General features: G+C 50.2%; 1 protein-coding gene across 1 annotated transcript in view; it reads right to left on the bottom strand.

The window, feature by feature from the left end:
- Window positions 1–26,390, bottom strand: part of TRPC5 (transient receptor potential cation channel subfamily C member 5) — a 250,652-nt gene that overhangs the window by 10,312 nt on the left and 213,950 nt on the right. Inside the window, exons 8-9 of the mRNA XM_048514709.1 lie at window positions 17,099–17,294; window positions 3,791–3,997 (exon numbers count right to left, since the gene is read on the bottom strand). Of these exons, the coding sequence (XP_048370666.1) occupies window positions 3,791–3,997; window positions 17,099–17,294 (403 nt within the window). The remainder of the gene's footprint in view (window positions 1–3,790; window positions 3,998–17,098; window positions 17,295–26,390) is intronic.

The following is a 26,390-nucleotide window of genomic DNA, read 5'->3' as shown; positions in this document are numbered from 1 at the left end:
TGCAGGCTCAGAGCAACCACAAAAATGGCATTTGTGTGGGGAAGTCTGGGCCAATTTGGGGTGCCGGCTCCAGACAGAAATAATTATAATGAATAACATATACCATGCATCTTTATTGCACGGTGCTTAAAAGAACTAATGTTAAAAACAATGCAAAACACTTTAAAATTACAATAGGTCAATAGAAATTAGAATCCAAGGACTGCCTCTCCAACACCGAACCATCAAATTGATGGTTTACAACCTGTTACTTGGATTGATCTGCTACATGGTTTCAGGTCGAAATGCATCAAATCAATCTATGTAACAGGTTATAAGCAATCAATCTGATGTTTTGGTGTCACAGAGGCAATCTATGGATTCTAATTTCTACTGAGCTATTGTGTTCGACATTGTTGTCAACATTCGTTCTTTAAGCACTGTGCTATAAAGACACACGGCATACTATTCATTTCAATTAGCCCTTTTGCTTTTCTCAACCTCTTCTGGGTCCTACCAGATGTCCTCCCCTCCCCTGATGCCCCAGAGAAGTTCTATCTCACAGGACAGTCAAGGACGAAGCAGGGACTACGGAGGCATAGGGTTGGATCCTGCACATCTGTTCATCACCGCAGCCAAAAAAACGTGCTCCCCCCTGTATTTTTCTCTCCCATTTGAACGGGGCCACTTGGCACACTACCTGTATTGCTTAATAAACCCTGTTCAAAGGAGAGCCATGTGCTCATAGGTTTAATGGTGGCCTCTTCTGCCTTGTTACATGGCAGATTTAATAAGCAAGAAAAGGCTAAAAGATTGTGCCTGTGTAATGCTGGCTCAGTTGAATCTCTGGCCCACCAATTACTACACTGTCTCAGATTCAAGGAAATCAGATCCAAGTATGTGAATCTTACTCCTTTACATTTACCCAATCTCCCCGATTTATTTAGATTACACTACTTGTTGGACAACCCTGATCCTTCTCTCTGTATGATAGTGGCAGGCTTTCTCCTGGAAATTACTAAATGCCAGTAGATTTCCTTCGTCCTAACATGTATATCCTGTATTGTATATGCTTTTTAATCTGTTTTTATTATTGTTGTACTGCTGTCTATGCCAATAAAGGCTTGCTTCTACATCTGTTCTGCCAGTGGTGGTATTTTCCCCAATGCGAGGAACCTTCCCCTTCACAAGAGGCTCAAAGACCAGCAAAGAAGCTCTTGGAACATGCGAAGGGTTCCTCATGCTGGGGGAGAACACCACTGTCAGTGGAAAGATCTATGGCAGGGGTCTGCAACCTGTGGCTCTCCAGATGTGCATGGACTACAATTCCCATCAGCCCCTGCCAGCATGGCCAATTGGTCTGCAACCTGTGGCTCTCCGGATGTGCATGGACTACAATTCCCATCAGCCCCTGCCAGCATGGCCAATTGGTCTGCAACCTGTGGCTCTCCGGATGTGCATGGACTACAATTCCCATCAGCCCCTGCCAGCATGGCCAACTGGTCTGCAACCTGTGGCTCTCCAGGTATTATGGACTACAATTCCAATCAACCGTGCCAGCATGGCCAATTGGTCTGCAACCTGTGGCTCTCCGGATGTGCATGGACTACAATTCCCATCAGCCCCTGCCAGCATGGCCAACTGGTCTGCAACCTGTGGCTCTCCAGATGTGCATGGACTACAATTCCCATCAGCCCCTGCCAGCATGGCCAACTGGTCTGCAACCTGTGGCTCTCCGGATGTGCATGGACTACAATTCCCATCAGCCCCTGCCAGCATGGCCAACTGGTCTGCAACCTGTGGCTCTCCAGATGTGCATGGACTACAATTCCCATCAGCTCCTACCAGCATGGCCAATTGGTCTGCAACCTGTGGCTCTCCAGATGTGCATGGACTAGAATTCCCATCAGCCCCTGCCAGCATAGCCAAGGTCTGCAACCTGTGGCTCTCCAGATGTGCATGGACTACAATTTCCATCAGCCCCTGCCAGCATGGCCAACTGGTCTGCAACCTGTGGCTCTCCAGATGTGCATGGACTACAATTCCCATCAGCTCCTACCAGCATGGCCAATTGGTCTGCAACCTGTGGCTCTCCAGATGTGCATGGACTAGAATTCCCATCAGCCCCTGCCAGCATAGCCAAGGTCTGCAACCTGTGGGTCTCCAGATGTGCATGGACTACAATTTCCATCCCAGCCTGCAGGGGCTGATGGGAGTATAGTCCATGCATCTGGAAAACTCCCCAAATTCTGGGATGGGATGTAGGGTTGCCACCTCTGGGTTGGAAAATGCCTGCAAATTTTGGGAGTGGGCTGGGTTTATGGAGGAACGGGATCTCAGTAGGGCACAATGCCACACAGTCCACCCTCTAGAGCAGCAGTTTTCTCCAGGGGAGCTGAGCCCTCTCGTCCAGAGATCAGTTGTAGTGGCAGGAGATGTCTAGGCCCCGCCTGGAGGTTGGCAACCGCAGTCAGATCCAACCTATAGAACGACTGGGCCCCATGACAAGGAACAAAGTTGGTGTCTGCTTTTCTTGGTTTGGGTGTCATCATACACCACGCGAAGGTCGGCAGAAGGGAGTGGACGGCAAAGGCAGGCAGGGACCCTAAACTTCTCGGGTTCAGATTTTTAAAAGCTGGCCAGGGGCTTCTTGCCATCTTCTTGCCATCCCCAAAGCAGAGAAGGACGCCACCTTGGAATTCCACATAAAGAAAGGAAATGCCCGTGTGGCATGGGTTCTGTGGAAACAGTGGAAACAGGGAGCAGCAGTGGCGTAAGAGGTTAAGAGCTCATGTATCTAATCTGGAGGAACCAGGTTTGATTCCCAGCTCTGCCACCTGAGCTGTGGAGGCTTATCTGGGGAATTCAGATTAGCCTGTACACTCCCACACACGCCAGCTGGGTGACCTTGGGCTAGTCACAGCTTCTCGGAGCTCTCTCAGCCCCACCCACCTCACAGGGTGTTTGTTGTGAGGGGGGAAGGGCAAGGAGATTGTAAGCCCCTTTGAGTCTCCTGCAGGAGAGAAAGGGGGGGATAGAAGAGTTTCTTCTACTCTTCTACCTCATATGCTGTTGAATTGTCCTTTTTATGAGATAGATAGGAAGAAGCACATAATCCCCTTCCTGCATGGAAGTGAAGAGCCCCTTGGGGATTGGGCTGTCTATAAATTTAAATAATAAATAAATAAATAATAAATTACAGATAAACAGAAGGTTATATATCTTTTAAACAGCCACAACTACGAGCTGTTGGAAGCGGTGGCTAAATTTTAAAACGGTGTTATTTTAACTAGTCAGAAGTTGTAAAGGCTGTTTTATCTTGCAATGTTAATGTTAAACGCTCTCCCACCAGCTGTCTGGGCCCTGCGGGATCTCGGTGAGTTCCGCAGGGCCTGTAAGACGGAGTTGTTCCGCCGGGCCTTTGGAGGGACCGGCCGCTGATGGTGCCCCCCCCCTTTTTGGCCCCTTTCTGGCTTTTACATCTGGGCCTTGTATTATCTGACGGGACTCGCCGTTCCTCCCTTGGGGAAAGGATTTAATATTAGATTACCGGGCACCACCCATACTTATAAGTATTAGCATTATAGTTAGTTTCTCGCTGCTTTTATAGGTTTTAGCTAATTCATGATGGTTTTATGACTGTATTTGATTATATGCTGTACACCGCCCCGGAGCCCTTTGGGGACGGGGCGGTATAAAAGCCTAAAGTATGTATAAACAAACAAACAAACAAACAATTTATATGCCATTAAAGGTATTCGAAATCGAAATTGGAATTGACAGTGCAGCAGCGCCTGCCAAGTCAGCTTACTGTGAAGGTCTTCAGGTTTTCGTGCCTCTTCTCATCGTTCTCTGGGTCCATTGACGGGCACAGTCTGTTGTGGATCCACTTGCAGAGATACCAGAACGATTTGGGGCTGGGGATGATGTTAAAAGGCGGGGGCAGAGTGCCCCCCTCGTCAAAGTAGCTCATCCACAGCTTTGTGCGTGCAAACTTCCATTCGATATCGGCATGATCCTGAGGAGAGAGGGGGAGAGGAAACAGCAAGTTATAGCAAACCTCTGGCAACCGCCCATCTTGAGCGTGGATCAGCGAAGGCGAAAGGTGGAGACTGGCGCCGGGCAGTGTTGGTGGCTAAGTAGCGCTTTCTCCCTCTGGAGCCTGGCATAGCAGAGCCCTCCATAGCAGAGCAGCAGTGGCGTAGGAGGTTAAGAGCTCATGTATCTAATCTGGAGGAACCGGGTTTGATTCCCAGCTCTGCCGCCTGAGCTGTGGAGGCTTATCTGGGGAATTCAGATTAGCCTGTACACTCCCACACACGCCAGCTGGGTGACCTTGGGCTAGTCACAGCTTCTCGGAGCTCTCTCAGCCCCACCCACCTCACAAGGTGTTTGTTGTGAGGGGGGAAGGGCAAGGAGATTGTCAGCCCCTTTGAGTCTCCTGCAGGAGAGAAAGGGGGGGATATAAATCCAAACTCTTCTTCTTCTTCTTCTTCCATTAAGTTTTCATGCAGGGCTGCTTGTTCATACTGTCGAGTTGGATGGGAGGGAAAAGAGAAGGAGAAGGTCGTTCCATTCTCCACCTAAACTCCACACCCGTGCTCAGCACCCGCAGCCCCTGACTTCTCCACCCACCCACCACTGAAGGTTAAAAAAAAGAGACACAAGAACACAAACCAAGCTGCCTCCGACTGAATCTGGCTCAAGGTTAATATTGCCTACTCCAGTGGTGGTGAACCTTTGGCACTCCAGATGTTCTGGACTGCAATTCCCATCAGCCCATACCAGCATGGCCAATTGGCAGGGGCTGATGGGAATTGTAGTCCAGAACATCTGGAGTGCCAAAGGTTCGCCACCACAGGCCTACTCAGACTGGCAGCGGCTCTCTGGAGTCTCACGCAAAGGTACTGCACATCACCTACCGCCTGGTCCTTGTCACTGGCGTTGCCCAGTATCGATCCTGTGACCTCCTGCATGTAAAGCGGGGGCTCTTCCGCTGAGCCACATCCCCTCCCCAAAGCAGAGGAGTTGAACTTTGCTTCCTAAAACTGTCCCTGGTTCCTGCTGTTCTCTGGTGGACAGAACAGCTGTGTTTTAAGTGAGGAACTTCACCCCACTTCCAAAGCAAGGGTGTGAAGTCGTTACGGCGACGCAATGAATGAGACGAGACGCAGCGATATCAGGAGGCTGGTGGAGGGAGGCCAGCGGCAAGTCTGGCTAGTCTGACCAATCTGCTGAGCTGGGGTCCCTGGGTTTGGGGAAAGCGGGCGGGAGAGCAGGAGAAAAGTTCGCGCCCAATTCATTACTCAGTGAAGAGAGCTCTCGCGAACGTGCAGGGGAAAACTTGTTCCCTGTCTGGAGTCGAATCCACATTCCAGGTACCTTTGTGACCCGGGTGTCTGGGGGGGGATCTCGTGATGTCGCGTGACGCAATCAAAGAGAGCCCAGGAGGGGACAGACGGCGCAGGCATTCCTGTGCACTTTCTGAAGCTCTACTGGGTTTGCTAACGCACCCCTACAGGGGTGCATTCAAGATGGAGGACAGACGGAGGCATGCTCTTCTTTGCTTACTTCTGGGCATGCTCACGAGTATCTAACAGTAGGGTTGTCAGCTTCCAGGGGGGACCTGGAGAGGTGGACTGTCTCAGCAACAGAGATCAGTTCGCCTGGAGACAATGGCTGCTTTGGAGGATGGTCTGAATGGCTTTATACCCTGTTGAAGTCCCACCTCTCTCCGAACCTTGCTCTTGCCAGGAGCCACCCACAAATGTCAACAAATATCCCAAGTCAGAGTCCTCGATCTAGTCTGAAATCAGTGACCCCATGATGTTCACAAAATAGCCCTTTGCAAGAGTGGATTCCCTTTAGAGATGGACTTCAGACTTCTTTTTGAGTACCTGATTAAGCACCTAACCTCTGGACAAGGCGCTATGTGGACTATGTTTACAGAGTGATTTACTATTGCCTTCCCCAGTTTGTCAGACTCTCGAATGTGGAAATAACAGAGACCGTAGGAAAGTCCAAAAGCAGTTTATTCCAGGTGATACGAAGAGTAACAATGTAAAGCAGGATCTGAGCTAGAGAGCTCAGATCCAGGACCTATATCCTTTAAACCATAGATGTCAAACTCGCGGCCCTCCAGATGTTATGGACTACAATTCCCATCATCCCCTGCCAACATCATGCCGACAGGGGATGATGGGAACTGTAGTCCATAACATCTGGAGGGCCGTGAGTTTGACACCTGTGCTTTAAACCCTCCCCCCCCCCCCCAGTTTTGCCCCACACCAAATGTCCACTACAGTTTCTACTACAATTACACTACATTGCTTCAAAGAACCTGGGAACCTTTCACACCTCTTTGAAGATGGGCTGGCATCAGGAGATTGCCAGGAAGAGAAGAGGGAAACAGGGAAACATTCGCAAATCACACACAGCAAGACATCAAGGCACTGACAGGCATGATCCTGACACAGTTATTTGAACTTTACCCCAGCAAGTTGGGCACATGTTTTTTACCAACCTCAGAAGGATGGAAGACTGAGTCAACCCTGAGCCAGCTACCTGGAACTGACTTCTGTCAGGATCAAATTCGGGTCACGAGCAGAGCTTGGACTGCAATGATACAGCTTACCGCTCTGCGCCACAGAGCAGTGGCGTAGGAGGTTAAGAGCTCGTGTATCTAATCTGGAGGAACCGGGTTTGATTCCCAGCTCTGACGCCTGAGCTGTGGAGGCTTATCTGGGGAATTCAGATTCGCCTGCACACTCCCACACACGCCAGCTGGGTGACCTTGGGCTAGTCACAGCTTCTCGGAGCTCTCTCAGCCCCACCTACCTCACAGGGTGTTTGTTGTGAGGGGGGAAGGGCAAGGAGATTGTCAGCCCCTTTGAGTCTCCTGCAGGAGAGAAAGGGGGGATATAAATCCAAACTCTTCTTCTTCTTCTTCCTCATGCCAGGTAGAAAGCCTTTTTAGATGGCCACACCCACCCTGGGATGCATTTGAAGACCAGGATAGAAATCAGCTAAATAAATAAAAGGGACAGAGACTTGGGCCAGTCTGCAAAACAATTTTGACGAGAGAGGATTTCTTTCCCCGTGCAGTCCATTTCACTCACATTTTTCCATGCCACAGATCACAGGAATGTCTCCCATATGGACACGCACACGAGCACAAAAGCTGCTTTTGGAAAGGTTGCACAGTTCTCCTACAGCAACCCCTGGGACTGATCTGTGCTCTGCAGCGTGGCCTTTGTTTCCATGGTGAAGCTGTCGTCCTCCCAAGATTAGATTCCACTGCCCTTTCCCAGAACTCCTGCAGGCTGCCTCCCCACCACGGACCATCCCCCGCCTCCTTCCCAGCTGTCACTCAATTATTTTCAGCTTAGCCCATTTCAGCCATAAACAATGCGCCGCTATGACACTGCCTACTACGCTTCCGTTCTGGAAAAATGCACCACTCTTATCTCAGCTCTGTTGTCCGTCACGGTGAGAACTTAAACAACGCAACCGGCCGGGGGCAAAAATCCCCACTTAAGGTCTTCTTATCTCTTCCAAGGGCCTTTCCCCACTTTTCCCTCGGCTGCCGTCACTGCGCGCAATTCCCAGTGTGCGGCATCACTGGTGCGCGCCCGGGCGTCCCCACGACCCCACGCTCTGTGCAGGGCCATCAAAAGGCGCCCTTTGCAAGAGCACCAGGGATGCCTCGCGCTGAGGGGGCGCGACAGCAGCAGCGTCGGGGCGGCTGCACTGTCGCCACCCCTCTCGTGGGGAGTGCCGGTGGACCCCGCGCTACTCTCCTCAAGTAGCGCGGGGCTTAAGGTAAGTGGGGAAAAGGCCCCTTGTGAACTTTCTGTCATAATCACATTGGTGCAACCGGGGATATTTTCACTGAGTGAACCCCTGGATTCCCAGATCCCAAACCTGCCACCCTGGTTATTCTCACCGTTTTGAATGCTTATCTTCATTTTTTTTTCCTGGGGAGTCGGGTGGGATTTTCAGTCTGGAAATGATCACAGGTAGAAGGGGCATATCTGTTTCCTCCCCCTGCCCCCACCTCTTTTTACAGCCAAAGAACATATATTGAGAATTCTGATTCAAGATTAAATCAAGACCTGAGATGGAGGCAAAGACTCTGGTACCCTGAGATCTGTCACCCCTCTGTGGCTAATGCTGTCAGATGATAGATAGATAGATAGATAGATAGATAGATAGATAGATAGATAGATAGATAGATAGATAGATAGATAGATAGATAGATAGATAGATAGATAGATAGATAGATAGATAGATAGATAGATAGATAGATAGATAGATAGATATAGATGTTTTTATAAATTAGACTTATAAACCACTCTCCCCCGGAGGGCTCAGGGCAGTGAATGACAAAAGTAAACAATAATTGAACGATAAAATCAACAACTATTAAAACCAATCAGGGTAAAACTATATTCAGAATATTATAAAATAGAAGCATTTCTACAGTAGATGGCGCCAAACCCTCCCCTTCCCCCCGGTCCATGCCCACAAGAGGCCTAGATGGAAATGGGGTACACAATTTCAGGCAGGTGGCCACGTTGGTCTGTGATACTAAAGCAATATTTGAATCCCATCCCACAAGATTTCCAGGGCATGAATGTTTGAGATTTCTCAGATATCCGATGAAGCAAGTTTTGACTCTCAAATACCGAGACTCCCAAAATCTTGTTGCTGCTGGACTCAAATCTTGCCTGTCAATTGTAATTAATGGACAACGTTCCCTTAAGGTAACTGATGGGGGACAGTGATAGCGAGAGATAATAAAGATGCTGAGATTCTCTTGACTTCCCTCTAGTGCCGTGGTGGCGAACCGAATATGCTAGATTTGGTCTTTGGGTCGGGAGTTGATTTGGTCGTGTCCTCTGTTGACAGAGTGCCATGGTCCGACCATTATGCCCTGAAGGTTCGGATGGACCTGCCACACCACCCCCGTCTAGGCGAATAGGCTGCATCCCACCTCTGGGCCAAACTACCAGTTATGGCAGACTGCAGCCACCATTGGCATTTTAGAGGAAAATTTAGCCATTTAACAATTACTGGGAGGGTGCTATCCTGATCAGGCAAGTTACTCCAGGGAAAGGGTCTGCTGTCCAGTGCAACAGTGCAGTGCAAAGGGAGCATTTCAAGATAAATTTGTTTTCTATGGTAAGGCATCAGGTTGAACAAAGATTCCCCTTCTTTCTCTCTCTCCCTTTTTTGGGCGGCGTTTCACTAATGTGTAGGTCACGTGAGCTCACCTGTAAAACCCTCTCAAAAAGCATCACGATGTAATCATATATCTCAGTGATGGCGAACCTATGGCACGGGTGCCAGAGGTGGCACTCAGAGCCCTCTCTGTGGGCACGTGCAAACAGAGTGCTCCCCCCCCACACACACACACACATCTAGGCTGGCCTGGGCCGCCGGGCTCGATTATTAGCATTAAACCTAAGACCTAGTTTTGGGGAAGTAAGTGTAGGTAGCCCTGTTAAGCACTGTTAAACTAAAGCGTGATCCTTTACCTGGGAGTAAGCTCAGTTGCTGGCAATGGGACTTGCTTCTGAGTAAACCCTCCTAGGGTCGTGATTCACCCATTGGAAGAGTTGCATTGGTTGCTTCAAAGCAAAGCCATCGACTACTACCAAGCTTACTCCTGAGTAAACGAAAACCTCAGTATTCAGGTTAAATTGCCGTGTTGGCACTTTGCGATAAATAAGTGGGTTTTGGGTTGCAATTTGGGCACTCGGTCTCGAAAAGGTTCGCCATCACTGATATATCTGAACAAATCAAGAATTCTTGATTTTATCACAGCTGCCCTGACAGTGTGTGTGTGTGTGGGGGGGGACGCTGGGTGGAGGGGGGGGGGAATAGAAAGCAACAATCTGCTTCAGTTGCAAAATCAATTCCGAAATTCCCTTAAACTGGAATTTGGCAGGAAGGAAATCACGTGGAGCAAAACTGTGAAAAAGCGGCGGACCGCTCATCAATAATGAAGAGGAATAAGAAAGGTTAATAAAATGTTACTTGGGTCACAAGATTTGCAGGATCAGACATGAGAGAGAGAAGGGGAGGCGGCGGAGAGAGGGAGGACGAGAAGCAACACATTTACTGATTCCGGTCACGTGCGAGGTCCGAACCCGCTGGCGGAAAACCATTCGGACGCTCGGCAAACAGCTGATGAATATTAAAAGCCTGGTTGAAGCCCACAGGTGAGCTGTAATTAGGCAAACGCCGACAAAGGAGACAAATGGCTTTGCATCATCAAATGCAGAACATGTTCCCGCTCCCAGAAAACAATTAGGTTTTCTTCCACTCCAGTGATATATGCCAAGCAAAAGTACCCCTGGCGTCCGAGCAGAGCGCCTGGAGCACATTTGAGGCATTGACAGAAAGGATACAAGAAATACACCTTGACCTTGCCAGCAGCGTTTGTGTCTTTCTTGGCAAGGTTGGTTCCAGAGTATATACCTGGTCCTTGGGAAGCAGCAGAGCAGAATGGGGCATGATGGGGAAGACTCGGGGTGCCAACGTCCAGGTGGCACTCGGAGATCTCCTAGGCCCCTTCCGCACATGCAGAATCATGCACTTTCAGTCCACATTCAATGCACTTCGCAGCTGTGCGGAAGTGCAACGTCCACTTGCAAACAATGGGCCTTTCCCCACTCTCATCGTTCCCCTCTATGCCGCGCGCTGCTCTCAGCGCGCAGCATCCCAGGCGCACACCCGGCCGTCCCCACGACCCCGCACTCTGTGCGGGGCCATCAAAAGGCGCCGTCAAGAAGAGCGCCTGGGATGCTGTGCGCTGAGGGGTGCGACAGCAGCAGCTTCGGGGTGGCTGCGCTGTCGCAGCCCTTCTCAGTGGGGAGTGCCAAGGGACCCCGCGCTACTTTCCTCGAGTAGCGCGGGGCTTAAGGTAAGTGGGGAAAGGCCCAATTGCGAAAGTGGATTGAAAGTGCATTATTCTGCATGTGCGGAAGGGGCCTACGAGAGCTCCAGATGAGCAAGATCAGTTCCCCTGAATAAAATGGTTGCTTTTTTCGGGGTGTGTGTGTGTGTGTGTGGATGCTATGGCACTATACCCTGCTTGAGGTCCCTCCCCTCCTCAGACTCCCCTCCCCAAATCTCCAAGTATTCCCAAACCCAGAGCAGGAAACCCGAGGGAAGACCCGGAAGGAATATGGCTGGTCATGAAAGAGTCTGGCAAGGCAGTGGTGACTGGAGGGAGGAAACGGCTGCATTCTAGGAGATTGGCAGAATCTGGTTCTTGGTGTCTGAGACCCCAGCGCCTATTTGGTTACTTCGTTTATGTCCTGCCTTTCTCCCCGAAGGAGCACAGAGGAGTGTGACAAATGCCCATGTTTGGGAAGGGATTTCCAGGGAGAAACTGCACTGAAATAGTTAAGTCCTGCCCAGTCTTGACTGGCTGGGGGAAATTGCCAGAGAGAAGAAAAGGAGGCAGCTGTAGTGCTGAAGAAGAAGAAGAAGAAGAAGAAGGAGGAGGAGGAGGAGGAGGAGGAGGAGGAGGAGGAGTTTGGATTTATATCCCCCCTTTCTCTCCTGCAGGAGACTTAAAGGGGCTGACAATCTCCTTGCCCTTCCCCCCTCACAACAAACACCCTGTGAGGTAGGTGGGGCTGAGAGAGCTCCGAGAAGCTGTGACTAGCCCAAGGTCACCCAGCTGGTGTGTGTGGGAGTGCACAGGCTAATCTGAATTCCCCAGATAAGCCTCCACAGCTCAGGCGGCAGAGCTGGGAATCAAACCCGGTTCCTCCAGATTAGATACATGAGCTCTTAACCTCCTACGCCACTGCTGAGGGGGATCTATGATGGTAATCTCAGCACATTCCATTCAGTTCAAAGGCCATTCTGGACATGGGGTAACTTCACTGTGCCATTGTGTCCCATTTAAAATTCTGGCCAGTTTGTCCAAGTTCGCCTAGTTCACTATTCTGAGTTCTTGATCTCTCACTTCCTCCAACAGCAGTGGCGTAGTGTCGGGGGGGACATGAGGCACCAGGCATGCACAGGTGCAAGGGCGTGGTGGGGGTGCACGCATGCCCCTTGCTACAGCTCTGCTCAACGGCAAGATAGTTTTGGGTCCACAGGGCCCGCTGCCAGCCATACATTGTGATGGTGATGCAGAGTGACTGAACGGGCCCCACCAAGGGAAGAGATAACTTCTGCATTGCGTAAGGATGACAGTTTGCCAAACTACGAGAATCTTTTTTTTTTCCTTTTTGGACCAAGCTATTTTAAACTTCGGGATCTGTCTGTTCTCTGGGGGCACCTTCAGGCAAAGCCGTTATTGATTGTTCTCTGAATAAACTTTTTGTTTTGTTTTGCCCCCTTGTCCAAATCTATTTTTAATAGCCAAGTCAGCTAAATCTGAGGATACTTAAATCTAGAGATTGGACCCATGAAGGGTCAAGACAAATCTTTTCACGAACCTAAACCGTGTCCCAGGTTTGCAGAAAAATCTTATTTAAAAAAGCAAACACCTGGGGGTTACAAATCCAAAAATGATAAGAGAAGCATTTGTGTTGCCTACCCTCCATCACAGAGTGTCTTGCTTAGAAAGCAAACTGCTGCCTGCGCACATGAAGAGGTCTTCTGGGGGCTTGCTACAATCAGGTCATTTGGTACCCGAGCACGGAATGCTACTCGGCGCCTTTCACACATGGCTGGATTTCCTCATCTCAACGATCTTTCGAGACTTGACACAAATCGCCTCCTTTTATGAATACAGACGGAATCTGTCACGACGGCAGAAAGGAGGGCAGTGGGATTTATATCTGGGAGGTGTGGGTGGCCAGGTGGCTCTATTACTCAGGAGCAATATAAAGTAATGGGGTGGGTAATGAGACCGGCGGCTGATGCAGCCAATGATTTCCGTCCTTGTCATCTCCGGCCAGCCTTGAGAGTGATGGGAGTCTTTCTCTCGATGTCTGGCTCGGCGGTTCGGAAAAGAGCCATTGAAGAAGAAGAAGAAGAAGAAGAAGAAGAAGAAGAAGAAGAAGAAGAAGAAGAAGAAGAAGAAGAAGAAGAAGAAGAGGAGGAGGAGGAGGAGGAGGAGGAGGAGGAGGAGGAGGAGGAGGAGTTTGGACTTATATCCCCCCCTTTCTCTCCTGCAGGAGACTCAAAGGGGCTGACAATCTCCTTGCCCTTCCCCCCTCACAACAAACACCCTGTGTGGTGGGTGGGGCTGAGAGAGCTCCGAGAAGCTGTGACTAGCCCAAGGTCACCCAGCTGGCGTGTGTGGGAGTGTACAGGCTAATCTGAATTCCCCAGATAAGCCTCCACAGCTCAGGCGGCAGAGCTGGGAATCAAACCCGGTTCCTCCAGATTAGATACACGAGCTCTTAACCTCCTACGCCACTGCTGCTGAGACCGGAATATGCATTTGGAAATCAGTCAGTCACTCATGCCAGAAAACACACCACATACCGTGGATGCAGAGCATATTGGAGGGAGATGGCCCCCAGAAACAACTCCTGCTCAGGGCGTCCCACCCCCACCCTTCTCCCGCGCTTGGGGTGGGGGCAGCTCAGACAGGCACTGCAGCGGCAGGGTGGCTTCTGGGTGGTGCCTGTACGAGCTGCCCCCCCCTTCGGCCTGCAGGGAGGTGGGGTGGGCAGGTCACCACAGCAGGTGGCCCAGGAGGCAGCCTGCCACCGCGGTGCCCATCTCAGCCACCCCCAAGCCCCGCCCCCAAGGACCTGGGGAGGGAAGGAGGTGGCTCGAACAGACGCCATGGCAGGAGGCTGGCTCCTGGGTGGCGCCCATCCGAGCCTCTCCCCCCCCCCCCGCTGGGGGAGAAGCTTCTCCACCATGTGACTGGGCCCAGTTTCGCGCACCACACGATCCCCTAGCAGGGTAGAGGCCTCCCAGCTGCACAGCTGGGCCCAGTCTTGGGCGCCGGCAAGTGGCGTCCCGGCACAGTGGGACACACTAGGTGCCAACCCGGGTTGCCGCACCGTGGGAGAGGCCAGGCACAGGAACCTGGCTGGCGCCCAGCGCCCCCCCCCATGTGACCGAAAGGTGTGCTCCCAGGGACATGGGTTACCCATCACTAATCATGAACCACCCATCAGTAAAACACACCACCTACCATATAGGGACAGCAACCTTTGATCTGGAGAAAACTATTGGCTGCTCCCACCCTCTGGGCTTCAAGACGGGTCTTTTTCCCTGGAACAAACGTCTAAATGGGGGAGTCTCCCACCTCCTCAGAAATATCAAAATTGATTTTGTTATTTTCTAATGAATATGGGTTGGATCCTGTCGTCCGTCCGTCCCCATCCCCCCCCCTCCTCCCCGCCAACCCATCATAGCTCACATAGGGGTGTCTAAGAAGCATTACTTGGCTTTCTTTCTTTCTTTCTTTCTTTTCCAATTGTGTCTAGGGAGCTTGTGCTCTCAAAGGGAGAGGGAAGTGATGCTCTGCATAGAATTGTGAATCAGCTGGTGTTTTCCTGGCCCACCCCTTCTTAAACTGTTAAGTAACATGTAGCCTAGGTACCAGGTAAAAGCCACTAGGTGAGGCCCAGAGGGAGTTTGTTGGGGGTGGGGGTGGGTGGGAGGGCAAGGAGATTGTCAGCCCCTTTGAGTCTCCTACAGAAGAGAAAGGGGGGATATAAATCCAAACAGGATGCTGCTTTTCTAATTCAAGCATGTCATAGAATATGATTAGTAAATACAGCAGTTCCATTGTTAATCACAGAATATGATTATTAAACCCACCATAGCCACACCTGTACACTTCAGTTATCACGGGGGGAAACCTATCAGGCACTGAAGGCCTCTACCAGAAGCCCCCTCAGATGTGTCACAAACTGCCACGATCTCTGAACTACAGAGTTCACTTCCCCTGGAGGAAGTGGTAGCTTCAGTGGGCAGACTCTATGGTATACCACAGAGCCTAGGAGAATCTGATATGTCTATGGTATACCATGCAGTCTAGGTGAAACTGAAGTCCTAGAGTGAAATCACATCCCCATTGAGTTTCTTCAGCTCCCCAAATTCTACCTTCCCCAGGATCCACCACCAATTCTCCTAGAGCTGGCCACACTTCTTCCACTGATCAAGTACTAGTTCATTATTCCTGTTGCCACCGGGACTGCTGCCGGCATCCAGGTAGTGGCTGGAGATCTCCTAGGACAGTGGTGGCGAACCTTTTCGAGACCGAGTGCCCAAATTGCAACCCAAAATCCACTTATTTATCACAAAGTGCCAACACGGCAATTTAACCTGAATACTGAGGTTTTAGTTTAGAAAAAACGTTTGGCTCCAAGGTGTGCGTTACTCGGAAGTAAGCTTGGTGGTAGTCGGTGACTTTGCTTTGAAGCAACTGTGCAGCTCTTCCAACAGGTGAATCACGACCTTAGGAGGGTTTACTCAGAAGCAAGCCCCATTGCCAGCAACCGAGCTTACTCCCAGGTAAAGGATCATGCTTTAATTCTTCGCATGAAAATCAGGGGGTTTAACTGAACAGGGTTTCCTACACTGCTTCCCCAAAACTAGGTCTTAGGTTTAATGCTAATAATCAAGCCCAGCGGCCCAGGCCAGCCTAGATGTGTGGGGGAGGCGACTCTGTGCGTGCCCACAGAGAGGGCTCTGAGTGCCACCTCTGGCACCTGTGCCATAGGTTCGCCACTACTGTCCTAGGACTACAACTGATCTCCAGGCAACAGAGATCAGTTCACCTGGAGAAAACAACCACTCTGGAAGGTGGAATCTGTGGGTTTATACCCCATTGAAGTCCCTCCCCAAACCCTGTCCTCCTTAGATTCCACTTTCAAAAACTCCAGCTATTTCCCAGCCCAGAGCTGGCAACCCCGACTTCTGGTCGGAAGAGGGAACCACATGATGTTATCACCAGTAGTTTTGACTGGGTGGCTCATGGGCCTCCTAGCTCAGTGATGGCGAACCTTTTCGAGACTGAGTGCCCAAATTGCAACCCAAAACCCACTTATTTATCGCAAAGTGCCAACACAGCAATTTAACCTGAATACTGAGATTTTAGTTTAGAAAAAACGGTTGGCTCTGAGGTGTGTGTTACTCAGGAGTAAGCTTGGTGGTTGTTGGGGTGAGCCAGCCTCACCCAGCAGAGCTTCAGACAGAGAACGGGAATGCCTGCGCCATCTGTTGCCCTCTGGGCAGGTGAGCTCACCTGTCACAAGACCCCCATGACTCACGGTCATGGGTTGCCCTGGACAAAGGGACAAAAGGTGCATACCCCCAGGTATGGATTAGGCCCTCACAGGAGCGTTTCCTCCCGCACGTACGCAGTCCCTATGACTCACGTATCGCCCTGGATTCTCCCGCTCTCCCGCCTCTGAACCTGCCTCCCGTAAACCCTAATAAAAGGTGCCAGGGACCACTAGCTCGGCAGATTAGCCTGCGACATGCAGATTAGCCGCTGGCTTCTCTCCACCGGATCCTGATATCGCTGCGTCTCGCCTCTTCCTTGCAACCCACGCGGGCCGACTTCAGGTGGTAGTCGGTGGCTTTGCTTTGAAGCAACCGTGCAACTCTTCCAATGGGTGATTCACGACCCTAGGAGGGTTTACTCAGAAGCAAGCCCCATTGCCAGCAACCGAGCTTACTCCCAGGTAAAGGATTGTGTTTGAGTTTTTCGCATGAAAATCAGTGGGGCTTAACAGCGCTTAACAGGGTTTCCTACACTGCTTCCCCAAAACTAGGTCTTAGGTTTAATGCTAATAATCAAGTCCAGTGGCCCAGGTTAGCCTAGATGTGTGTGTGGAGGGCACTCAGTTTGCACGTGCCCACAGAAAGGGCTCTGAGTGCCACCTCTGGCACCCGGGCCATAGGTTCGCCACCACTGTCCTAGCTGGAGAAGCGAGGTGATGCTGGAGGGCCATTCTCAAGCTGTTGAGGTGCATTAAAAGTCACACAGGCTTCCTTGAGACTGGACAAACTAGCTGGAAGAATTCATCTGGTTCTCCTTCTGCACCTCTCAGCTCTGTGAGCCAATCTGCTTCTGAGGAACCTGCTGGCTGGAATGTCTGGTAGACACACACATGGGGCCCACAAAATGCATCTTTCCGTAGAAACCCAAAAAGAAGCCCGCTGGTTGACTTACTGCTATGAGCTGGTAGGAGTTGTTCATCATTGCTATGAGCATGTTCAGCAAGACCACCAGGGAGATGACGTTGTAGGTGCCGAACATGGTCGCCCCAACAAACTCAGTGAATTCGTGCCTGGCTTTCACGTTCGTGACGTAGAGGTTCAACAGACCAAACACAGACCAGAAGAGAGACTGTAGAGTTTCAAAGAGCCTGCAAAGGAGAAATGGCTGTTTATTAGCAAAATATGGGCAAAACAACACATTCGTTGATTGGTCAAATTACAAGTAGTTAAAGGGTTAATTTCAGAACCTGGGGCACCATGAGATATTACACCCAAGAGCCAGCTTGTCTTCCTTCCTGTTTCTGGGACTGCTTCCTTCCGAGCTTTGGACTTCCTGTCCTAAGAGTTGCCAACCTCCAGGTGATTGCTGGAGATCTGCTATCACTACTTGGTTTCAAGGTGCTAGAAATCAGCTCACCTGGAAGAACTGGCTGTTTTGGAAGGTGGCTCTTTGGCACCATGTCCTTTGAAGTTCCTCCCTTTCCCAAGCTCCACCCCCCCAAATCTCTAGGCATTTCTCAATTCAGAATTGGCAACTCTGTCTTAAGGGTTTATGGTGGCAGAAGATGGGCAGACTCCATGGATTTGTGGCTAGCAAAATAAATAAGGTATGACCAGTGGTGGGATCCAAAAATTTTAGTAACAGGTTCCCATGGTGGTGGGATTCAAACTGTGGCGTAGCGCCAATGGGGCTGGGTGGGGCATTCCGGGGGCGTGGCCGGGCATTCCGGGGGCGGGGCATTCCTGGGCAAGGCTGTGGCAAGGACGCAGCCGCTGCGCCGGTCCTTGGGCGGGAAATGAATGCACGCAGGCACAGGCTGCCACGCACACCTCCTGCTAGACTGCTTCAAGTTCTGCGCACTACTGCTGAAGAGCGGAGGAGGGGCGTAACTAAGGCAAAGATCACGTGGCAAAATCACCCATTAGTAACCCCCTCTCGGCACACACGAATAATTAGTAACCTACTCTCGGGAACCTGTGAGAACCTGCTGGATCCCACCTCTGGGTGTGACCTTGCCTCCTGCAGAATCATGATGGCCGTGACAATCCAATGACCTCGTGAGCCAGCCAAAAATGGGCTCCCATATTCACAGGATCAACTTGGTATCATTGGTATCAAGGGTTGCCAACTCTGGCTTGGGAAATCCCTAGATATTTGAAGGCGGTGCCTGGGGGAGGGCAGAGCTTAGGTTGGGCAGGTGACACCATGCCATCCATCTACAGAAGTGGTCTTTTCCTGCAGCAGAGTGGATTACTGTAGTTTGGAGATCAGTTGTAATTCTGGGGGAACTCCAGGTTCCACTCAGGACTGGGGAGTTCTTGGCACTTTTGGGGGTACAGTCTGGGAAGGGCAGGGTTTGGGGGAAGGAAGGGACCTCAGTGGGCTATAAGGCCACTCCAACACAGCCATTTTCTCCAGGGGAACGGATCTCTGTGGTCTACAGGTACGTTGTACATCTAGGAGAATTCTGGGCCCTACCTGCTCATGCCCTGCAGGACCTTTCTCTCCGCAGTGACCACAACCCATTGCTTCCCATTTTTGCCATCTTGGTGCTAGCAAACAAGGTCTGAAGCAGCTGTTTTTGTGCTCTTGCGTTGCACACCCTCCATTCTGGAACCACCACAGGAGCACAGGTGCCAGTTCTGGGTTGGGGAATTCCTGGAGATTTAGGGCTGAAGCCCACGGAGGGGGGGGGGGTTGGGAAGAGACCTCAATGGGGTACAATGCCATAGATTCCACTTTGCAAAGCTGCTACTTTCTCCAGGGGAATTCACCTTTATCACCTGGAGATCCGTTATAATTCCAGGAATCTACAGCTCCTACCTGGGAATCAGAAATGAGCTGAGTTTAGGTCCTGTTGAAGTAGACCTTACGCACCTAGGCAGGGGTGGCCAACCTATGGCGCTCCAGATGTTTATGGACAACAATTCCCTTCAGCCCCGAGGGTGTGATCCATTTTAGTGGGTACACACCAGTGCATACATAGAGCAAACAACATAGGGATCTTCTGCATGCAGGCTATGAAACATCTAGTGCACAGGTGTCAAACTCACGGCCTTCCAGATGTTATGGACTACAGTTTCCATCATCCCCTGCATGCAGGCTATGAAACATCTAGTGCACAGGTGTCAAACTCATGGCCCTCCAGATGTTATGGACTACAGTTCCCATCATCCCCTGCCAGCATCATGTTTAGGTCCTGTTGAAGTAGACCTTACGCACCTAGGCAGGGGTGGCCAACCTATGGCGCTCCAGATGTTTATGGACTACACTTCCCTTCAGCCCCGAGGGTGTGATCCATTTTAGTGGGTACACACCAGTGCATATATAGAGCGAACAACATAGGGCTCTTCTGCATGCAGGCTATGAAACATCTAGTGCACAGGTGTCAAACTCACGGCCTTCCAGATGTTATGGACTACAGTTCCCATCATCCCCTGCATGCAGGCTATGAAACATCTAGTGCACAGGTGTCAAACTCACGGCCTTCCAGATGTTATGGACTACAGTTCCCATTATCCCCTGCCAGCATCATGTTTAGGTCCTGTTGAAGTAGACCTTACGCACCTAGGCAGGGGTGGCCAACCTGTGGCACTCCAGATGTTTATGGACTACACTTCCCTTCAGCCCCGAGGGTGTGATCCATTTTAGTGGGTACACACCAGTGCATATGTAGAGCGAACAACATAGGGCTCTTCTGCATGCAGGCTATGAAACATCTAGTGCACAGGAGTCAAACTCACGGCCTTCCAGATGTTATGGACTACAGTTTCCATCATCCCCTGCATGCAGGCTATGAAACATCTAGTGCACAGGTGTCAAACTCGTGGCCCTCCAGATGTTATGGACTACAGTTCCCATCACCCCTGCCAGCATGATGCTGGCAGGGGATGATGGGAACTGTAGTCCACAACATTTGGAGGGCCGTGAGTTTGACAGCTATGATCTAGTGATATCAACAACTGGAGAGGGGTTTAGGACGGGGTACAAATACAATTGAAATGAAAATGAAAAAAACACCCAACAATATAAGTACATACACTAAAGAAAACTGCAACCAGGCCACAGTGCAAGAAAGGGATCTCTAAATATAAAACCCTACACATTTGTACACAATATAAAATCCTCCAAATCGTTCGCACAATAACAGCTTACGACCTCAGGGTCTGTAGCGAAATGTTATTGAACTTTAGCAATCCTTTCTGCAATAACCATTGCAATGCTCATTAACATGAATATCCCTGGTAGACTGGAATACCGACGAGTTCTCCAGGTGAGCCACTCGTTTTGTGCTCAATTAATTCCTCAGGACCGAAGACTCTCACACCTCTCGAGGCTCAATGTGCCTGGTCATTTAGTGCAACGAAATCAACAAAATATACTAACCAAACGGTGAACCATGCTCTGAACGTCCCTCAATCGAAGTTTTTTCACCAAATAATGGGAGCCCCAAACTGTGTTCCTTACGCAGCTTTGGGCTTAGAACTGGGGGAAAACACCCTAGAATTCAAACCATGGCTTAGAGCCTTTAGATTCTGGCTCCGCCTTCATTACCTTTATTGGCATAATCAGAATGCAACATAAATACATCAGTAATAAAAGCACAAAAGCCCCCAAAGGACCATGATAGATACTCTCTATTAGATACTCTCAGCTATCTCCATACTAAAATTGGCAACCTCTTCACAAAAACCAGGGTCAGAGTTATTTGCTTTTTTTCAGTGGTTGGAATAAACAATTGGTTTTTTCTCTCGGTTCCGTTCTGGAAAGTTCTGGACGCTGCCCTCCTTCTCCTCTTCACTCCCCACTCCCATCTTCAATGTCCCCGCCCCCCACAGATTTTAAACCACACAAGTTCTGATGCCCAGGAAAACAGGCTGTGAAGCAAACCAGGGAAAGCGGACAAAAATGGGGCTAGGCAGGCGAATCTTTTGCAGTAACAGTAAGAGTTTAGCCTAGCTGGCATCTAGTTGGTGCACAAATTCTCTCCCCCCTTGCAGTGGTGGGATTCAGCCAGTTTGCACCAGTCTTTTTTTTTGGGGGGGGGGAACCAGTTGTTAAATTATTAGAATCCCACCACTGCCCCCTTGACTTTCAGTGGCAAAGAGAAACAAACCACCAACCCCCGGCCGCTTTCTAAAGAGCCATGTGACTGTTGCACTTCCTATCCACACCAGTTATCTTCTACTTTCTAGGCAGTTTGGAACAAAATCCATTCCGGTGATCAGCCCCACCACACAAAAATGGCGGCCGGGGGTGTGTGTGGGTGTGTTTGATTCTTCTGTCCAATTACCAGTGGTGTGATGGAAGAAAGGATATAATAATCTTTGTGAGGACCAAGTCCACTGTAGAAGAAAATGATACTCTTCAAAGAGGGGATAATTTTCCAAGGGGGTGTAGGTCCCCCTTCGGGGATGGGGCGGTATATAAGTCCAATAAAATAATAATAATAATAATAATAATAATAATAATAATAATAATAATAATAATAATAATAATAATAATAATAATAATAATAATAATAATAATAATAATAATAATACTCTTTACGGCTGCCAGCGGAGTTGCGAAATTCATGGAGATTTGAGGAAGCCAGCAGTGGGGGGTTGGGGTGGGGTGTTTGGAAAAGGGAGAGACCTCAACAGGATCCCTAGGGAAGTGATGGTGAACCTTTTCAAGACGAGTGCCCAAACTGCAACCCAAAACCCACTTATTTATCGCAAAGTGCCAACACAGCAATTTAACCTGAATACTGAGGTTTCAGTTTAGAAAAACCGGCTGGCTCCAAGGCGTGCATTACTTTGGAGTAAGCTTGGTGGAATTCGGTGGCTTTGCTTTGAAGCAATCGTGCAACGCTTCGAATGGGTGAATCACGACCCTAGGAGGGTTTAGAAGCAAGCCCCATTGCCAGCAACTGAGCTTCCTCCCAGGTAAAGGATTGTGCTTTAGTTCTCCCATGAAAATCAGTGGGGTTTAACAGCACTTAACAGAGTTACCTACATGTGTGCCCAGCGGCCCAGGCCAGCCAAACTCTGTGCCCACGTGCCCACAGAGAGGGCTCTGAGTGCCACCTCGGGCACCCGTGCCATAGTTTCGCCACCACTGCCCTAGGGCCTAGAGCCTTAGAGCCCACCCTCCAAAGCAGCACTTTTCTCCAGGGCAGGGGTCTGCAACCTGCGATTCTCCAGATGTTCATGGACTACCATTCCCATCCGCCCCTGCAAGCATGCTGGCAGGGGCTGATGGGAATTGTAGTCCGTGAACATCTGGAGAGTCGCAGGTTGCAGACTCCTGCTCCAGGGGAACTGATTTGTGTCACCTGGAGTTATAATTTCAGGAAATGTCAAGGTCCCACCTGGAAGTTGGCAACCATTCCATCTTTGTCACACACACACACGCACACCCTGCATAGCATCATTTATGCCAATTAGCCAAGGCCCAAATGCCCCATGGCAGGAACTAGATGTCTGCTTTTGCAAACAGCTGCAGCACATTCGATTTCATGGCACGATGCGTTTCCCCGGCCCTTGAAAATTGATGTGCTGAAATGCACCACCCCAGGATATTTGAACGTGGCAACGTGATCCTCGAATTAAACAAGATTTCGCTGTTTGTGGTGAGGGCCAGATGCTTCACGTTCCGGCACGTCAGGGTGTTTTTTCCAATGGGCCGTCAGAGAAAAAGGCTGCTGGTTTCCCAAGGGCAGCTTAATACACGACTTGCAAACAGTTCAACACTTTGGTTGCCGCTGACCCGAACCTCCACTCGGGGTCAAGAGATCTCCCGGAGTCACCACTGATCTCCAGACCAAAGAAAACGGCTCCTTTGAAGTGTGAACTTCGCTATGGCTTGTGGAGGTCTCTTCTCTTCCCAAATCCTGCCCTCCCCAGGCTCCAGCTCAAAGCTCCAGGAATCTCCCACCCTACAGCTGGCAATCCGACAAAGCTATTGGCGGGGCAGCCCGAACCGCCTGTCCCGCAGACCGGCTCTTTTGCAAAGCAATTGAATCCATCCTTGGGGAATCACGCGGAATAGTGCAGTGGTGGCGAACCTATGGCACGGGTGCCAGAGGTGGCACTCAGAGCCCTCTCAGTGGGCATGCACAAACAAAGTCGCTCCCACACACATCTAGGCTGGCCTGGGGTGCTGGGCTCGATTATTAGCATTAAACCTAAGGCCTGATTTTGGGGAAGCAGTGTAGGTAACCCTGTTAAGTGCTGTTAAACCCAACTGATTTTCATGCGGAGAACTAAAGCGTGATCCTTTACCTGGGAGTGAGCTCGGTTGCTGGCAATGGGGCTTGCTTCTGAGTAAACCCTCCTAGGGTCGTGATTCGCCCGCTGGAAGAGATGCACGGTTGCTTCAAAGCAAAGCCACCAACTACCACCAAGCTTACTCCCGAGTAACGCATGCCTCGGAGTCAACCTTTTTTAAAAAACTGAAACCTCAGTATTCAGGTTAAATTGCCGTGTTGGCACTTTGTGATAAATAAATGGGTTTTGGGTTGCCATTTGGGCACTGGGTCTCGAAAAGGTTCGCCATCACTGTTATAGCTTGTTGGAAGAGAAGGACTTTGCGCTGTTTCCTGCCTCAACCTACAGAGGGGGTTTCACTAGATAGCCAGTGGCTAGATAGGGACGTAGGAATTGTCACCTTTACTCTATCATGCTGGCTCTATCCCTTTGATCTTAGACTGATACTCTTAGGGACTTCCTTCCTTCCGCCTTCTTCTCGACCTTTCTCCATCTTTCCTTTACCAAGGTTCGCCATCACTGGAACAGTGGGATGGTCAATAAAGCCCATGCAGTAAATAATCCGTGCGGAGAAAGAACAAGAGCTCCAGCTTTGGACCCTGACAAATCCAGACATTGTTAAGCGACGGCTCAGTCCCAAATGGAGGCGAAGGGGGGGGGGGAGGGGGGCGGCAGGCCTGGCTTCCATCTTCCCCCCACCGAGGGGGATTTAAGCAAAGCACATTCAAAGCAGTGCTAAGGGGTCGGGGGCGGCAACGCTCTTCCATCACCCCCGCCCACAGGTATAATTTCTCTGTTCGCTGGCTGCCCGTTCTTAGCGAGTCATTCCCGCTGAGGGCATATTTGAGGAGCAAAATGTCACTCGGTACCCGGGGCGTTAATAATGACTGAGCCGGCTTTTAAAAGGCAGAGTGAGCCGCTTAGTCAAGTCTCCAGCGCCGCCGCAGGTGCCCTGCCTTCGGCCCACCTGCCGGGGCCGAGTCTGCCGCTCTGATACTCTTCCCCCCCCTGCCCCGCCCCGCCGATTCTTTCTTTCCAGCAAACCTCGAGCTCTCCCATTCTGCCCCTCCCCCTCGCACATAGTCGTGTGCCGCGATGTTGCCGGTGCGAGGTTTGCCGTGTGTGTGTGTGTGTGTGTGGCAGGGGCTGATGGGATTTGTAGTCCATGAACATCTGGAGAGCCGCAGGTTGCAGACCCCTGTCTCTAACACGAACACATATCAGGATTTGAGCCATGCTGGCCCAGGGCACCGGGGGGAACGCTACAGCAGGGGTCTGCAACCTGTGGCTCTGGAGCCGTCTTTCAGCTTTATGCTGCGGCTCCGCGTGGCCTGGAGGTCGGAGGGTAGCGTGGGCGTGTCCCTCCAGCCCTCCAGAGCAGTGATGGAAGGAAAGGTGTGTGGAGGGGCCGTGGTCTGGTAGATCTTGTTCCTAACGTTTCACCTGCATCTGTGGCTGGCATCTTCGGAGATGTATCACAGAGAGAAGTCTGTTATCAGAGAAGTCTGGACACAGTGCATAACAAACTTCTCTCAGTGATTTTGCACCGGGCTCCATTTTCCCTAGCTTTGCCTCTACCCATGGGCTGTTCTGGCCCCTCCATCGCAAAACATTTCAAGAAGACAAAGAAGAGGACTGGGAGGCGTTTGGATTTATACCTCACTTTTCTAAACCACAAGGAGTCTCAAAGCAATTTACAAACTGCTTCCCTTCTTCTCCCCATGACAAACACCTTGCGAAGCAGGTGGGGCTGAGAGAGTTTAGAGAGAACTGTGACTGACCCACGGTCACCCAGCAGACATCATGTGGAGGAAGAAGAGTTTAGATTCATACCCTGCTTTTCTCAACCATAAGTGGCTTACAAACTCCTTCCCTCCCTCTCCCCACAACAGACACCTTGTGGAGCAGATGGGGCTGAGAGAGTTCGGAGAGAACTGGAACTAGTCCAAGGTCAACCAGCAGGCTTCATGTGGAGGAGTGAGGAAGCAAATCCAGATCACCAGTTTAGAGTCCACCGCTCTTAATCACGACTACAAGAGCAGCAGTGGCGTAGTGGCTAAGAGCAGGTGCACTCTGATCTGGAGGAACTGGGTTTGATTCCCAGCTCTTCTGCCTGAGTTGTGGAGGCTTATCTGGGGAATTCAGATTAGCCTATGCACTCCCACACATGCCAGCTGGGTGACCTTGGGCTAGTCACAGTTTCTCGGAGCTCTCTCAGCCCCACCCACCTCACAGGGTGTTTGTTGTGAGGGGGGAAGGGCAAGGAGATTGTAAACCCCTTTGAGTCTCCTGCAGAAGAGAAAGGGGGGATATAAATCCAAACTCTTCTTCTTTTTCTTCTTCTTTCTCTCTAGACTAGATGCAGAAGGCGGCAAACAAAATGATGAAAGGATTAGAGCACCTTCAGTATGAGGCAAGGTGGCAAGTTTAGGACTTTTATCTTGAGGAAAAAATGATTAAAGGGGAAATAATTGAGATTAAGGAAATTATGCAAGGCCATGGAGAGGAGAAATTCCTTGCTCTTTTTCTCTCCCATAATATTTGAACTCAAAGTCCACCCATTAAATTGACTGGCGAGAGATTTGGGACGCATAAAAGAAAGGATCTATTCATAGAAAGGATAACAAATTAATAAAATTTGCTGCGATAAAGTACAGTAATGGGTTGCATCTGCACAGCAATGACTCTCTGTGTTGCTTTCACTGCCACAATGATCAGATGAGCAATGAATTCTTGCCTGACTCCAGCTGCCTTTCAGCTCCCCCTCCTCATTTTTTCCAAGCAATCACAACAAAAACTGCCTACATCTTTCCCCTTGTATCTCCACAACCAAAAGGGCAGATACTTTTTGCTTAGAAAATGAAAGTTGGGAATGCATCATGGATCATGGCAATAAATCACTTTGATGTCGCACAATAATGCAATCAAAGTTACTGGTTTTTTAAAAGCCCTCTGTTGGTACAGCAGGGAAAATAGTGACTATGGGCCTT

Source organism: Sphaerodactylus townsendi, linkage group LG13 (genome assembly GCF_021028975.2).
Source record: "Sphaerodactylus townsendi isolate TG3544 linkage group LG13, MPM_Stown_v2.3, whole genome shotgun sequence".
Classification (NCBI taxonomy): Eukaryota; Metazoa; Chordata; class Lepidosauria; order Squamata; family Sphaerodactylidae; genus Sphaerodactylus; species Sphaerodactylus townsendi.
This window is presented reverse-complemented; position numbering and strand designations above follow the sequence as displayed.